The sequence below is a fragment of the Musca vetustissima genome, unplaced genomic scaffold (assembly GCF_032173495.1).
Source record: "Musca vetustissima isolate MV318-11 ecotype Yass unplaced genomic scaffold, APGP_CSIRO_Mvet_v1 utg4709, whole genome shotgun sequence".
NCBI classification, from domain to species: Eukaryota; Metazoa; Arthropoda; class Insecta; order Diptera; family Muscidae; genus Musca; species Musca vetustissima.
Window position 1 is genome coordinate 706,172 of NW_026888605.1, and position 18,181 is coordinate 724,352.

General features: G+C 34.9%; 2 protein-coding genes across 3 annotated transcripts in view; one reads left to right on the forward strand and one right to left on the reverse strand.

Annotated features, from left to right (window-relative positions):
• The window catches only part of LOC133336438 (protein N-terminal glutamine amidohydrolase), a 36,157-nt gene extending 19,092 nt beyond the window's left edge, over positions 1 to 17,065 (reverse strand). Inside the window, exon 1 of the mRNA XM_061544733.1 lies at positions 16,966 to 17,065. Within this exon, the coding sequence (XP_061400717.1) occupies positions 16,966 to 17,024 (59 nt within the window). The 5' untranslated portion in view covers positions 17,025 to 17,065. The remainder of the gene's footprint in view (positions 1 to 16,965) is intronic.
• LOC133336437 (protein lifeguard 1) overlaps positions 1 to 18,181 on the forward strand; it is a 307,141-nt gene that overhangs the window by 231,698 nt on the left and 57,262 nt on the right. The window lies entirely within an intron of this gene.

Below are 18,181 nucleotides of genomic sequence, written 5' to 3' on the forward strand. Positions count from 1 at the left end.
TTTTGATAGTAGAAAGACGAATACATATCCCTATGTAGAGGAGGAGAAGCACACACTGCTGCTGTTGCTTTAAAAAAGAGACACATTTCACTAGAGAGAAAAAAAAACGATGAAAAATTAGAAAAACAAACACAAAAATATTATCCCTCGAATACACCTCCTCCAATAAAAACAGAGATGATTGCTTTCGATTAAGTGCCATAATATTACTCTTGTTGCTGTTCTATTCTATCGATGTCCTATCCTCAATACCGAGGCCACCACGGAGGGCGAGTGTGAAACTTTCAATTTTGATGTCGAGTTATTTTTCTATATGTATGTGTGGATGGATTTTTTTTTTTGTAAAAGAAACGTAAACTTGTTGGGAGGATTAGTTTTTTTTTTATTCTCTGTGTTGTTTGACTGTCCGCCTGCCTGGTTTTTCTGAGGTGTTTCTTTGAGGCCAACAGAATTAAAACTTCAACGTCTATCAAATCTAGTCATAACATGACCTTGATAAAAATAATAGAAGAAAGAAATGGAAAACATTGACCAATAATTAAAGTTTTGAAAAATACTCAAAATAAGGTAATATGAGGCAGATTTGATAAATATTGCAGATTGTCAGAACCCAGGACTGGGATTTGAAGGTGATAACTATTTGAGAATAATTTCTTCTGAAATGTAATTTAATTTTGTATCTAATTTGTAAATAGTAATTCCTGTGAAATTTTATTTGAAATAACATTGGTGAAATACAGGGTTTTGTAGTAGGGATGTTATATTGCATTTCAAAAAAATATAATTTTGAGAGATATTTATTTATTAATATGCCGTTAGTAATAGCCATCCTTAGCATGCTTTTAGGACAACATCCTTTACATGGACGTGATCCTTGCAAATTTTATCTTTAAGGGTCTTGAATCTACCTTATTTTTTCACCTGGTCCCAAAGAAAGAAGTTGCAGAGCGCTAAATCCTAAGATCTCGTAAAACTTTATCCAACCTCATTTCCGAAAAAACAGACAATGTGTGATGGTAAGGCTTCTCAACAAAATGTCGTAGGTTTTTCAGATCCCAGATTCGAAAATTTAGCTTGTTGACTTTGCAACGGAGATTTCAATATGATTTTTCGGTGGAATTACGGATCATTTTCATACAAGGAAGCTATGCCATAGTAAATTGCTGCCAGGAAATACTAAACATACACTCAGGTTAAAGGTTTTCAGGGAGGTTTTCGGAATTTTTCGGCTATTCAAGTTGCTTTAAATTAAATATACGAGTTTATAAAATACTGACCCATTGTGGGGGAGGTACCAGAAGGAGAAGGCCTTCAGACTTGTCCGGGCTTGATAAAGATAATAGGATGTGCAAACTTTGGTTCAAATCGGATACTGAAATCGGTTACAGACAGACCCCAAATTCCCTGATACCGATTTGACTCAAAAAAGCATGGGGTCTAAAACCAATATTTCGTATCAAAGTGAATATATCATCGTTAGGCATAAGGCTGAGGGTATAATTAGAGCCAATTCGCTTAAAAATGTGCCCTAATTTTCCAAAATACTAACTAATGGGGGTTCCGTCATGTGAGGAATACCCTGAATCTGGGCAAATACTGATCACAAAAAGAGAGCCAATATTGACATTTTTTGTTAGAAGAATTGTCACCCAATATATGAAAATATGAAATTACAGTTAGTTCGGTTGAAAAACAAATGGGAATTATATAATGTATATCAATTCCAATATTAAAATATAAACAGAGTTTTGTTAGTAATAATCGTGATATCATTTCATTCAAATCAAAATCTAATCTAAAGCTTTTCAAAATTTCAAAAAATATGTTAGAAGTTCGAATTTAAAAGAGTCGCGTAATAAATATTTCCATGTTTTGTCACTTATTAATTTATCTGCAAAACTAAGTCGGTTGCCTTGTTTTTCAATAACATACTAATCTCAGGTTTTGAACTCAAATACCCTCCGCTCATACATAAAATATCTCCTAGATTATCTTCATAATAATAACTCTCTCTCTCCAACACACACAAAAGTTTCTTTATTGTTTTAATTTTTTTATTTATTTTATGTGACTTTCTTCCTCTTTTATTCCATATTTAAAATAACGAACGATGCAACTTTGACATTTATCAGTAATAAATTTATAAACGAAGTAGAAAGGAGAAGAAGAAGCAACAGAATATTTTATTATGTGCTCAGTAGAGTACTCCCTCTTGAACATAACCAAACAAACTAGTAACCAACCACATGTGAATGGTTGACTCAATGTTTGGTTGGTTGGTTGGTTGGAAGGATGACTGGATATCTCGTTGGATATTCAGACACAAAAGAGAAACTTTCTTATGAAATTGTCATTTTTAATACTCAGATGATGTATGCGGAATGTTTGACTGTTTAAAGAGTCTTAACATTGTGACAGGCAACCAAACAACAAACACTTGTTCGTTCACTTCAAACTTAACGAACAAGCGACCAAATACGAAGAGTGGGGGGGGTGAGTGAGTGTGTGTTAAAACAAATGCGTAACAATGTTAAATAGGTTGTAATGATATGGGATTTGGAATGTGCTGCACAAATACCTACCCAGATTAGCATATAAATATAAAATGTCATAGAAGGCATAGTTAACGATAAAAGAAATATTTCTTATATTTCAGAAAAAATAGGAAGAAATATTCCTCGAATGAGAAAGAAAGTGATCGCTATAATTAAAAATGACTAAATTATGTATTCTGGTATTGGAGGCTGAGGGCTTTTAATTGACCTATTATGTCCTAGTAACACTCATACTATTAATTTAAAGTCTTATATTTTAAGTAAGTCCAATAAGAAGACATATTACCAAAGAAGAACTCATCCCATGAGACTCATTTTATGGGATTTATGATATGTCAAAATTGAATCAAATCGTATAATCACATCAATTAATATGAGATTTACAAATTTTTAAAATGTTATCCCTCTGTGGGGAATTAGAAGACTCTTTGGCTCCATCTTTAGACGTGATCAAGGTTTGGTAAGATATTGACGATGTACGAAGTTTGGGTCATCATGGATATTACGATATGCAAAGCTTGGATCAAATAAGTTTATATTCTTATTGGGAATGAAAGATCTCGGTGAGTATATGAAGACACCAGAAGAAAAAATTGGATAATGGATGATAATTGGAGTACGGTGCAATAAATTAAGGACGAAAAGGAAACACAAGGAATCGAGTTATAAGGACGAAATGTTACAAATGGATTTGAGTGAGGAAATGTAATCCCAAAGTAGTAGCTACAACAAATAAAGAAAACAATTATCACGCCATATCTCCTCACTTTGACCTATGACGAATATTTCCTTTCCTCCTTGTCGCAATGTATAGTCTTTGTGATTGAAATTTGAAGGAAATAATTCGAATATTTCAAACTTCGTGAAAAAATCTTATACCATAAGTAGATCTTTCATTGATAGAAGGTTTTCTACAGAACAAGTATAGGGAGCAAGGAGGTACGTGGAGAGGGGACCAGGGTGACCAGGACATATCTCCCCCGAAATTGTTTTTCATACAAAACATGTATTTTTGTAATGAAAAATTTCATATTGAACCAGTGAGACCCCGGTTTTTAAATCCTGTGTTCGTTGGTGATAGTGGGTATTCTATTTATGAGCCTTATGTCTTCTATATAATAAGTCACATTCTAACATATACACGAATTGGGAGGATAATATTCTCAGAAGAATATTCGAATAAATTCCGATTATCCCAAATTATAAACCCCATTTTCCACCACAACACCCCAATATACATACTATAACACATTTACCGAGAGTCGAATAAAAAAAAACAACTTTTCCATTTAAATCCACATGACACATTTGGTTTTAGATGGGGTTGCTTTCTGTTACCCACCATTTCCGTTCTTACCACGATTGTGGATTGCTTGGTTCAGTGGGTTCCCTTCGCCTGCTTATGATTCCATTATGGGGACAGCTGACTTCTTAATGCTCGAATGGATACAACGGCAGCAGCAGCAAACGGCATGGGAGCAGACAGGAACCCCCACCATCTTGAATATTTATATTTGTATTGTACATATTTTGAAGATGGAGATCTTACAAACAGAGTCACAGACACACACGTACGCACACATCGACACACTCATTCACTCCGAGGACAGGATGAGCATGGAAAACAAAAGAATGTCTTTTGATGGTACTTTGGCGAGTTGCTTTGTTTTTACTTGTCTCAGTGTGTGTGTGTGCGAGTGTTCGTGTGTTCCGTGCTCAGCTGGCATTGTCTTGGACGCTGTTATTGCTGTTGTTGTTTTCTTATGGCTTAAGGATAAATGTTAAGAATTGTTTAATGTTAACAATTTTTTAAAGGACCAACTATTGTATTGTGTCCCTCGTCCGCTCGCTCTCTCCATCTCTTTATCGCTTTGTGTCGGTCGGTCTTCAATGGAGCGATAAATACTTGAACTATGTACAGCTGATGATGATGACGACGACGATGAGATGGTCAACCTTGCAAGCTTGCATACCAATGGTCCGATGAAACAATCCATAATATGAGCGTGGGGAGTAGGAATGTGGCCACAACTATTTTTCTGGGTGATTTCAATGAATGACAAATGGCTAGATTCTGCTGCTGCAGAAGACCGAGAATGTTACGGAAGGAAGCGAGGGTGGGAAAGTGGCACATACTAGTAGTTGGCGAATGATGGATGATGATTCGATTGAAAGCTCTGGCTCTTTGATTCAATTATCTTCATTAGGGAATGTTTATGGATGGAATGATGGATAAATATTATGATGATGCAACCTGCTGATGATGCTGTTGCTGGAAATGATGATGACAAGCATCAGGAAATGTGGAACAAGTGAGTGTATGAATGAATATTGAAGGTTATCTACTACGTCCGTATGTTGCAAGGACTTTGGAATTTTTGATTGAGAGGGGTTGCCGGATGGAGGATGGTGGAGTGAAGTGCAGACGCTAGGAAAATATTTTTATTCTACCGAAGTTTAATTGAAAAATGTCTGCTCTATTGCTCTCTGCCTCAATGGCCTGCTCGCCCCGACCATTCGTCCTTCTTTTCTGTCAGTTAGGTCATGGTCCTGAAGTCAACTACAGACTAATTTAATTTTTGTTATACCTCAAGAAACCACAAGTTGTGCCTGCTCCTTGCTCCGTCAATAGAACGGCATTGGAACGGAGAAATGTTGAGAGCAATGTCGATGATGATGATGCCGATGCCTGGCCACCATGCCGATGTTTCACAACCACATGGTGGTAGTTTGGTATTGAATCGGTTTGAACAACAACTGGCAATCTGGGCAAATGGCTGGGTGTGTCTGTCTGTGTGTGGGTGTTTGTTTAGAATTTCTTGACATTGGTTTAAACTACCATTATTTGTTCTTGCCGATGATGTTGCTATTTGTCTCGTTGTTGTTGTTTTTGTGGCTACAAGTATGGCTTTGGTTATGGCTTATAGGACGGTAATGTCGATTGGGTATTGATGTTTGGCGGTTAGTCGTTGCTATTGGGCATACAGTGGGGGAGCTGCAGTAGGATGTACCTCTTTAAACAGCCATTAGTGGCTAGGTTGCTGCCGATGGGGTTACGGTGCTGTGTGGTGCGGGTGACTGTGCGGTTAACCACAAATCAATCGTTTGCCATACATCATAAAATTGTTAAGATTTCCTTGAACAAAACCAAAAAAAGGAGAAGAAACTAAACGGAAATTGCAAATAATTGCAACTCATTTACATTGTATGACATGCAAGTACTAGTGGAGAGGGTGGGACAGCACTGCACATGGTAATTGAAGCGCAACATTTTTGGTTAACCCTAAGTGGAATGTGAAAACCATAATTGATGGATAATTCAATATGCAAAATCAAATTTGCCCATTTTAAGAAAATTACCATCATTATTTGAATCTTTGGTTCGGAAGAGTTTTCATTGAATTAACAATTAGTTTTGAACATTGACCAGATTTGATGAAGTGGGAATCAAAATTTGACATATTTAATCAAAGAGAGAGAGAGAGAGAAAGTAAGCAAATGTTATTAATGTGAAAATAGGATGATCTTGTGTTCACAATACACACATCTTTACATTTGACTGAACAACGTTTGGAATATATATTGAAACCCCAGAAGAAGAAAATCGCCACAGGTCCAATTTCGGAGATATGGCGTAATCATTTTTTTTTTTTGCTGACGGCCCTATTATACTTCAAGAGGTAGTTTAGTAACTCAATTGCATCTATTGTGTGTATTTTGAGAAATTAGATTTCATCAGCAAAAATGAATGATTTTTTTTTGTAGAACATTTCGTCTAAAAATGTTGTTCATATGATTTTAGGTGGGTTCCTCAAAGTCGAGAAATCGATGTTTTACGTTTTAATTGTTTGTTCTCAAGTTTACCCTTTTCTCGACACTAAAAGTCTATATGTATGCATTACATTAAATTCAGTATGGGAGTTTAATTTTTTTTTTATTTTGAAAATCTTACTACCAAAAATCATCAATATTGACCCAAGTTTCAGGTTGGAGACCCCATACAACGAAAAACAACCTCGGAGATTTTTACATAGGACTTATTATATGTTTTTATTTTTTATAAAAACCCCTCTATATGTTCAAAATCCCTGAAATAAATATACGTCAAAAAAGGAGGGACCTCCCTCTGTGCGATAAATTCTATTTACCGCCTATTGTTAGACAATATTCCGCAGGAATTCCATGTATTGAAAATATAAAGAAGGAACTGCTAGATGGTTTATATACCCTTCTCCATAAGTTGTTATTCCATATGCAAGGATGTTAATCTCAATATCTACACATCTACATCCTTCACAATTTTTTTTAATTAAAAAACCACCAGACTTAAATATTTCCTTTATCTCTTCAAATCAAAACATTACAATGTTTTCTTTAATTTTACTTTATTTAAATAATTCACCTATAAATCCGATTTTCGAGCATAGAATAACAAAAACTAAGAAAATACAAAAATAAAATGAAATCGAAAGGAAGAAAAAATGAAAACAACAACAAAAATCACTGACATATTTAAACAATTGTGAAATGTGCCTCACATTTGCCTATAAAAGAAAGTCAATTCCCAAACATTAAGCTGATCTAAATGCATTAGGAGGTAAATCAGTTGTGTTAGATAATCTTAAGTTCTTCAACAGTAAATGTCCCTTTTTTGCCTAAAGTTTATTCATTATTTTCTAAAGCATAGAAGAGAATAGAAGAGAAAACAACAACGTCAGGCAGGGAAAACAAACCCTCATCCATTTGTAAGTGCAGATGTATTTTTTGGCTTTAATTCGTAAATGTTGTTGTTGCTTTTTTGTCCTAAACAAACATTCAATCTAGAGCCTATTTCAATCATTACCAACTTCCCATCTCATCGCTCCACTACTACTTCTGCTTCTCTCTGTTCTATTATATTCTAAACCAAAATAATAAAAAAAAACTTTCCAAAAAAAGAAAAACCTAATCAAATCCTCTATTGAAATTGAATAAAAATTGCATAGGAAAATCTTGCGATAAAATTGGGAGAGGAGGAGAACAAAGCCAAAGCAACACCAACAGCAATAAAAAAGAGACGACAATGGCAGTCAGGATACAAAGCTAAATTCCATACAAACAACATTTTTATAGACATTCACAGACTTACTAATATATATATATATATATAAACACCGACTAACACACACATAACACATTCAACGGGCTTTGTATGCAGCAGCCTCAGCATTGTGAATGCCTTGTCTTGCCTGGCCTGGTCTATCCTATCCTTAGGCTTTAACTTAAATAAACAAACGACAGGTTTTGTGTTGGTGTTGTTGCTTGTCGTGAAAAAACAACAACAACCAAATTCTAGCAAAGATTTCATTAAATTTTAAAAAAGGACACAACCAGCCAATTTTTTCTTTCACTAACTGTGTGTTTATGTTTATATGTGTGTGTTGTGCCTTTCCGTGCTGTATGTGTGTGTCCTTGCCTATATGTCTTAGCATGTCTGTAAATTTGGAGTCTGTTAAAGAAGTAGGATGCTGTGTTAAAGTAGAATATATCTCCTTTCATAAAACTCAAGATGGAATGTTGTACCAATTGTGCATTTATGGATATATGTATGTGTGTGCATCGCATGTACGTGAAAATAGATTAAAATGAAGAAAAGTAGAAAAAAACAGTGGTGCCTCATTTAGAAGAAAAATGTTATAACCAAATATATAGTTCACGAAGAAATATGTTTACCTCTAAGAATCAGATTTCTATTCGTCCTTGGACTACTGGGAGTTAAACCTGGAGAATACCAAATATATAGACCTATTAATTGGTGGACATATATCAAGAGGATGTATGGAGGTCCACATTGTGGTAATTTATAAATAGTAGATCCTTGATAATCTGAAGCAGGCCTTCTGTCTGGGTTCTTCTAATCATAGAAAATCTTAAAGAGAAATCCTAAAAGACCTGTAGGATATTTTCTGAAGGGGATATTCTATTCTTAGAAGTATTTCGGATTTGCAGAACTGTAGTATTCTCTATGTAGATGACCTGAAATATGCCTTCTATCCAACACCACCTCTAGGAGGTATGTTGAAATCGGTCCATTGACGTTTAGTAGAATGTCTTATATCCATAACATACCAGCGGGAAATTTTATATCTATCTGTATGAGGTCTGCAATACTAAGACGACCAGTGGAAGGGTTTTTAAATATAAAAGACCTGCAGGAAAACTTCTGAAGAAGATATTTTACCCACAGAAATCTTTGGGCGTAATTGTATTCATATTGAAGGATCTGGATCTCATATCAATGATCTGTAAGATGCATTCTATTCAATAAACACCCGTAGTAGGTCTTCTATCTATAAAATATCTGAAGAAAGTCTTTCGTTGATAGAGGTAAGTATTCTATCATTTGAAGCCTGTAGGAGTTCTTCTGACGGCAGGTCGTTTAAAAAGCAGAAGATCTCTAAGATGTATTATATCCCAAGGTACGAAGTCTCCTATATATAGAAGTCTTCCGTCTATTGAAAATGTTTAGGCTTTTTCTGAATGTATTTTATCCACAGAAGGCTTTTAATGATATTTTATTGGAACGCTTGAAAGAAGCACATCCAAGAAGTTACTTCTATAGGAGTTACTTCGCTATTAGAAGAAATGTAGAAGGTCTTTTATCTTTAGAATAACGAAAGAAGAGCTTTTATTCAAGAAGCCTATCCAAGAGGTTACTTCTCCATCCTGTAGGAGGTCTTCTATCCTTAGACTAACGAAAGAAGGTATTTTATTCAAAAATCTGAAGTAGGTATTCAATTCCTTGTAGACCCTCCTAACCGCGGAAATACGAAGGTATTCTATTCAAAACAAGCTACACAAAGTTTTCTATATATAGAAAACCTGTAATAATTCTTCTAAATTCCTATGGAATATTTGCTTATTAGAACACTTGGAAGAGGCTTATCTATGGAAGCCCTGTAGGAGACTTATGGCAGACGGAGTAATACATGCATCTTCCATCCACATATGAGATGTAGGTGACCTTCCTTCCATACAGAAACAGAAGGTATCAAAGGACGAACAGAAATGAGATTTGAAGAATTTCTTCTCTCCACAGGAGGAGGTTCCTACATCTAAATACGACATGGAGGAGGTATTCTATCTACTATTGTCTTTATAAGACCCGTATGATAACTTATAGAAGATCAGAAACTTTCAAATTTAAAATAAGTGTAGGATCTCAAAAAAAAAAAAAAAAACGTAGAAAGCGACAATAGAAGACATGTGACAGGTATTCTCTTGACATAAGACCTTGAGGAGGTTTATATGCGTAGAAGTCCAGCAGTAGCTCTTTTATCTAAAGACGACATGAAAGTGTCCTATCCTTAAAAAACTTCTACGAAGTATATTATCTGTACGAGTAAGGCATCTTATATCTATAAAATATCTAACGAATGTCATGCCCACCTTTAGAAGAGCTGCAGGATCTCCAGAAGACCTGTAGAAAGCGGCATTTAAATATTCCAAAAAAACTGAGAATCTGTCTACGTATGATATATATTTTAAGTAAAAATAAATATGTGTGTGTGTGTATTCTAAAACTCGAAACACACACATATTTATATACAGAGCGACATACTGCATATGTTGGTTTGTTGTACAAATTTGTATAGTTGGTTGTATCGCACATACTACAATACTCTGTAAACACACACACACACGCTCACACTTCTTCTACTTTATTCATATTCAAATACTTTCATTTCTCAAACGCGTCAGAAATTAGGTCAAACGGTCATGCTCACGCTTAGAGGGAGAAATGTTATGGTTTTTAACTCCTTTCTGTTATGTTCGCCGTTTTTGTTGTTGTTTTTTTTATTTTGGTTTTCTTTTGCCTGCTTGCTCTTGGTGGTCCTTCGTTTCGTTTCATTTCATGTTTTTAGTTTTTTTCTCATTTCATCCAGGTTTTTTTGTGTTCGTAATTCGTATACGTATTTTGCTCTGGTTTCCTACTATTCGGTTGTAAGCTACAGTACGCGTTTTAGATGTTTTCTTTGTGGAGAGCGGGGTTGGAGGGTGAGCGCATTTTTATGGCATCCACGATTTTTATATATTAGAAATATTACAAGGTGGACATCCTAAATGTAACTTTATTTTATATCTATGTTTGGTCACCCACCATTTTGTTTCATAAATGCAATTTGATATTTACCCGAAGTTGATATTTACCCAAATTTATCCCTCATGTTATTGGAGGGTAAATAAAATTCGTCGTAGCTATAATGTAGCAATATTTTTACTAGTTTTTATTTCGTTTAATTTGCGCTGCCTCTGATTTTTTTTGCCAGCTATGCATTACGAATCTTTAGTTGGTGTTGTTGCTTCACGAGATTCTGCATCATAGTTTTTCACTTTGTTTTTTTTTTTTCTATTCGCCATAGCTATCGTCATCATATCATGGCTGGCTATCGCCCTTCTTTTCCCCATATTGTTGTGGTGGATCTTTCATTTCATTTTGTTACGTTACGTTTTTTTCCTCTTCCTCCTTTTTTTGGTTCATTTTTACGTTTCTATTTCGGCTTGAGGGGATTCTTTGGAATTGTCTGGCATTTAAATTCCAGCAAAAGTTTTACTTGATGAAATTCTACTACTTCGACTACGACGACGGCAACAGTGGGATTCATGGGAAAATAAACATGTGACACATTCTGCGGAATTTCACCGAATATTTCACTGTAACGGTTGCATGATTTTCAATGTTTTGGAAATGGTCAGGCGGCGGCTGTCCGCCACCGTTTAGGAATATTTGCCGTGTGCGAGTGTTTTCGTAGTCGGTAAATATTTAAATGTAAATTTGTCATGGCTGGTAAATTTTGATAAACAATAAAAAATACCAAACTGCGTCCAGCAGCAAAAGTTCGAAGTGAAAAAGTTGAGTACAAAACAAATTTCTTTTATAAACTCTAAAACTCAATAGAAAACTTTGTGAAGATGGGTAACAAACAGGAGAAAACAAAAAAAAACATTTTTGTATTTCATTACACAAGGACTAATTTTTATGCCAGGAAGTTTTATAATACAGAAGCTTATTTTTGCTGAATAAATTAAATATTTTTTACAATCAAAAGGTTATTTTAAAACCTTAACTTTATTTCATAACATTTGGGTACACCATTCCTAAATGTTACGAAGGCAAAACTATTAAACTGGATTCTGGAAAAAAATTGAATTTTTCATCGAAATATCAGAAGAAGAAGGATCTTAAATTTAATTCGGTTCTAAATCACAATTATACCCTTAACAAAATAATGGCTTATGATACCAAATGCAGTCGATTAGGATATGTCCGCCCGGCTCTTGAAGGAATTTTATTACAATTTTGTCCAACGTGATTTTTCTTCAAATTATATCAAGCTCGATAATGGGGAAAAGGCAGCCAAAAGCTTCTGGCAGTTCTCCCACAATGTGGTCAAAGTATCCGATTTTAACCCATCTGAGGAAAATATGATTACTTATTCTAACTTTCTCCCTACTCTAGAGCGTTCAACAGACCACTCACAGGCTTAAGTGTAGGTTCTACTATTCAACATGTGCTTGTGTAAACCATCCCTCTTTTTAACCTACATAACCACAAAGATGGAATGAAATATTCAATTTGATCTCAACCAAATCTAGACCTAAGATAGACATTATGGGTCAATTGATTTTACAAATTCACACAAAGGATATTAAGCCTTAATACGATTTTCTATTTTAAGGTTTTTAAATGGACGATTTTTTATTTTAAGGATTTTAAATGGTAAATGAATACCAATCATTGTTAAGGTTTGAAACTTTGCACATACATATATATTTGAAGATTTAAAAAGGAAGAAAAATAATTTAAAAAATGTGTTTGTATTGCATGTTGTTTTTTGTGATCAAATAAAAGTCCTTATTTTTGATGGCGGGCATGATAACTACTCACTGGAACATCGAATCCGAAATTTCCAACTGTGTTAGAAAGAGTACAAGTCTGACTCTCGTATGGACTGGGATTATCGGTTCAATCATTGTTCTCCGTAATATTCTGAAGATGGGGTCCCACTCCGTTCTTTCTGGTACGTCCCCTATAAAGGGAAGAGAATGAAGTGCACATCGCAAACCCATATTTAATACGAAGATGGGTTCTATTGACAACTCTTTGTGGTACACTCTCAACTTTTTTGATCAAGCAATAAGAATAGTGAACAATATTTATAAAAATGAGCATATAATCTCCACATAGATAGATAGGTACCAATCTCACAAATTGCAATAATCAAAACTCTCTTAAAATGGTATAAAGTACCATATTTGCATTAAATTTATAGACAGCAAGCATTACTCTATCCCGAAACATAAACTCTGACTCCACAGACCTTGAAAATAAATTTTCAAAATAGGTGTATATTTCTAAGGGTATATATTAACACCGACTGCCCAATGTCACCAAGAGTAATCAGTTTCAAAAGGACTTTCAGATAACCACCTTCCAATTACAATACAGGTCATCTTTCCGTAGCAACTCAAATGAATCCCCCTTACAATGAAAAAAAAAAAACACATACAAGTTTTTCTGCCACTGTTACAACGCATTGCGATAGAAGAGAGATTATTTTGGGTATTTCATTAATGAAGGTTGTTTTTTTTTCAAATGCGTTTATCCCCTCAGCCCCTCTTCTTTCATTTCACAATATCTCCCTGGTACACTGTCATTGACAGTGTACTTGTGTTTGGGATGTACTTATTTTTATAGGTGGATGAACCAGTCATAATGGAGCGTTTTTTATTCTTTTTTTGTAGTACTAAAAAACAGTGATAAAAATAAGGATGAACAAAACTCTTTTGTTATCCCTGCCATTCTCCTCATCATTTTCCATTTAAGTTGTTTGTTGTTGTCGTTTTTGGTATTGCAATAAATGTAACATTTTCAATTTTATGCTTAATTTTATTAATGATAACTGGAATGTTAATAATAACAATAAAGATATACACCCCTAACCCCTCTCTACCAAATGTCTACAATTGCTGTCATATCCCTCCGCCCCCTCCTTTTCCATTCCATTTTTGGTAATCTTGGGTAATAATGGCCACACATTAACGATGCTGATACAAATGTTGATGACAACAAGGACAAGGATTATTATATATTTTTTTTTTTTGTTCTTGGACAACTTGATTTCAGACAACAAAAAAAGAAACAACAACTGGACATAATGACCACATTGTAGGATCTTAATATCCCCCCAATGCTACCACGGATTCCCCCAACATGTTTCGATGTCTGTCTGTCTGACTGTTTTGTGTGTCTCTGCTTGTGCTCTGCTGCTTGTTAAGTTTTGTGTTTTCCACTTTGTTAGCAAGAAATCAATCTTTTTTAAATCGAGTTATAAATCAGCATTTTATTTCTTCTTCTTGGTTATAAATGCCGAATCATACGCTCACACACCTACCCCACACACACCACCCAACCAATCCATCCACATCGTCCACAAACCAATGCCAGAAGGATATCAGCACAAAAGACAAGAATGGCCAGAAGAGAAATTCCATGACATTAAAAAAAAAAACAACAACAAAATGGAAAAAAGTTCACAACAAACGAACAAAACAATTGAAAAGAAATCGCTTTTAAAGCTATAAGGGGTAGTGGCGGAATGGAATGGTTCAATGCTAATGGTGAACGGGCTGCCACCAGAAGTGGAAATGTGCGTGTGGCAGTATATGTGTGTGCGCTCCGGTCTACTTGTAGCTTCTGATTTGATGAATTTTTATAGATTAAAAACAAAATATACTCTGCACTCTCGGTCGAGTTCAAAAGGTAAAAGCCAACCGGTAGGTTGTTAGGTAAGCATGCCTTCGTCACACACACACAATCAGCAGGAGCATGAAGGCCAACAAGTCTACCTGTCATGTTCTTCTTCACCTTCTTCATGGTGTTGTTGCTGTGGCATCGTATATTCTACAACGATTTGTATCTTTTTAATTAATGCAAATTTAACAAATTCACTTAAAAGGTAGCTGGCGTCAGACCTTGATGTTCTTCATCTTTTACCACCGGGGCAGGCAGAGTGAATTGACTCACCCACCCACTACCCAAACATTCATGGCAAAGGAGCAGAGCGTAAAATTAATGGTTCGTTTCAAAAAATACACAAACGCATCAAGCCAACAAATGCCAAAGGATATCATGTTTCTAATAAATCATTGATCAATGATGACTGACTGACTGTTGGTATCGGAACGGAGAGTTGAATGGTGGTAAAAATTAGTAGTGGAATTTTTTCGAAATTAAATTACAATTCAATTTTTTTGAATTTTAAATAATTACCAGGTAGGAGCGTAGTAAATATTTGTTAAATGTTGATTGCCTTAATTAGGTCATTATTTAATGGTGAATTTCCCCATGCCAAATGCTGTCCCTAAGGGAAACGTTGTGGGTATTAATTTGAATGGCACAATCTCACTACTCGAGGGATGACAATAAAGAAAGCTTGTGTCAGTTAATATTCTTTAGAAGAAATTGTATCTTTAGTTTGGCCTAGGGAAGTTTGGAATGATTGTTTGTATTAATTTTTCCAATCATTCCTAATTTAAAATTACACCATATCTATTTTAATTGTAACAGGTGAAGTAATTGGATTTTATTGTACAGCTGCTTCTGCAAGGGTGATAATAGTAATAATAAATAATACAATTGTCTAGGCCCAACATCTATGGGGAAAATGCAAATTTTCCAAAATATGTCATTTCAAAAAGTAACACATTTTCGAGAAACAACCAAATTACGCTTCGATATCAAAATGAAAAATGAAATGAAAATACCGAAATGGGACGAAGGTTTATTGGGTCCACACAATATGTTTATGTGGTAAAAATCCTTAAAGACAGCCCATTCTCGATGATAAAGAAAATATTTCATTCGGAGTCAGCAATTTTATCCAACATAATAACAAATTAACATTTATTCGATCCCAGTGGAACATGTAGCGACTGCTCGAAACAGTTCAACAAGTCTTTCCAAATTTACTATATTCATTTAGGATCTTTATTGTCCTCCTTTCATATCAGATCAGAATCATTCACGGCCAAACTAATCAACCTTAGATATTAGTAGAGATAAACGGTCAGTAATTTTTCCAAAGAAAAGCAGAGCTCATTGTCAAGACGTAGATAAAAAACTAACAGGCACCATATACCCCTTGTCCACGGGAGCAGATGTGAATTGCACAGGACGCATCCACAGGTCGCGGACAGTCAGCGAGTTTTGGGAGTCTCGCCTTAGCACTATGGTTACCAACCTTCCTGGGCTTGGCTGCTTAATATATAAGTGGATCTGCCGCTGGAATAATAGAATAGTTTTGTTTACAACCGATGAAAAGTTTTCTGAGCTATCATAGGTATAAAGTGGAAAAGGATACTACAAACATACGAAAAAACAGTAGAAGCCTACAGAAGCCTCTCTTAAAGATCCCCATATGAAATCTTATGAGTCAAACATTTTGAAATAACATGAAGATACTTTTTTTTTTGTATTGAACACCTTTTTACAACCCAATGTTCCGCTATTTAAGAATTGAAATCTGGCAACCCAACTTTACACCCTCATTCTCGTCATCTACATTTCAAGCTTCAACAATAAATTTTACCTCCACAACTATATCGACCACTATTAATCGATTTAATCGACTATTCCCTAATTCAAGAATGTCCCTAGAAAATTTCAAGTGAAAATCTCAAGAACTCTTGAAGATATAGTCGATTTATTGTGTCAGTATCAAGTGACGGCTGAAGGGCTTCTCAAACTTTAAACGCGTTTTTCTCCAAACATTGGTTTTGCGAATGGCGGGCACGATAGCTCCAAAACTAATAACCCAATCGATTAAAAATATTTACACGTTTCTCTGTGAGTGTATAGCTATCGTATGAACTAACTAGTTAAAAATTGGCAATTTTCCAAAAACATTTTTTTCAAAGGTCCGCAATTTTGTTAATTTTAGAGCGAAGTCAATAATCCTAGTTCATACGAGAGCCAGTCATGTACTCTTTCTAACACCGTTGGATTCCGATGTTCCAGTGAGGAGTTATCATGCCAGCAAACAAACAACAAACCATAACAAAAATTAAAGTCGAGAAAGGGGAGTCGAGAAACGCATCTGAGAATTCAACGAATTTCGATCTGTCGATTTCCTGCTTCACTATTACATCTTTTCCTTATGAATAAAACTAGAAAGTACACCGCGAAATATTCTGTATTTCATAAAATGGGCATTCTTTTGTGTTTGATATCAAGTTTTATAATCTCTTAAAGTTTGAAAAGAAACTAATTTCATAAAACTAAAAATGTAATAAATACAATTTGCGATTGCATTTAACAATCAATAACTACTAATATAAATGGTTTATCATGCGTTCATTTATTACTCACCAATAGCACGAAACATATGAACAATCAGCAATTTTGGGAAATAACAAATCTGTGGTCATTTTGAAAATCCAATGTGATAAATGATGCCAATGGGAGGGAAGAAGGACGACCGGTTAAATAGGTTGATTGGTTGGTCGGCTGGCTGGCTGGCTGGCTAGTGGTGATAATGTTTTGCAAGCGAAGAAATATTTTTGTTGTTGTTGTTCCGTTGAGTTTTAATTAAAAGTGTACCAAATATACGTTTTTTTTTTTTGTTTTTGCACTTTTTTTCAGACACAGTTTTTTCTATTTTTTATTTCACTTTCTTGTTATTGTAACTGAGGAAAAAACATAAAAACGAGAGCACAGCGAACTTTGCAAATGTTTAAATTAATGTTGCTCCTAAAAATAGGCACGTTTTTTGTTTCTTTTAATTGCTAAAAAAATATTTAAGAATTATTATTTATTTTAATTTAATTATTTTTTTTCTGTGGTTTTTAATTATTTCGCTTTTCAAATGTTGAGAAGAAAACAGAAAACACCTTCTAAAACATTTGGATGCACCACTCACTCACTCAACACTCTCTCACTCACCACTCACTCATCAAAATGAATTTCTTTTGGCTGGCTGTTGTGATGAAAATTGCATTTCGAAATAACTATGAGGTCGTTTCGTTCGTGTTTTCCTATGGCCGTTCGTCGTCCTTCCTTGCTGGGTGGCTGGTTGACGGAATGAATGACGTGGTGCACAAAAAGAGATGTGTGACTGTGGATTAGGGAGAACTACAAAACACAACACAAACTTCAATTCATCCGCGTATATCCTTGCTTCTCCGTGCGTTTTAATTTATTTTTTTTTGCTGCTGTAGGAGACTGAAGTCGGGGGGTTTGTTTTCGTTTTGATGAATTTCGTATTTCACAGACAGAGTCGACGACACATTTCTGTGTGCGTTGTAAAAGAGTTATGACAAGGATTTTTTTTTTAAATTATGTTATTGTTATGTTCTGCTTTTGTTTTGTTGGCAGGGACCAACCAACAGCTTGTAAGAAATTATAGGAAAGCACGTACGCCTAACTAATTCAAATTTTACTACTTGAGACCAAGTCGAGATTTCTCGAATAAAAATTGTTTCATTTGTCTTCTTGGTTGCTCGGTGTGCTTCTTGAGTTCATCATCGTTATCTATTACAATACGTTTTGAGGTTTGTTTTGGGCGAACCTTCAAGGCACCATTTGT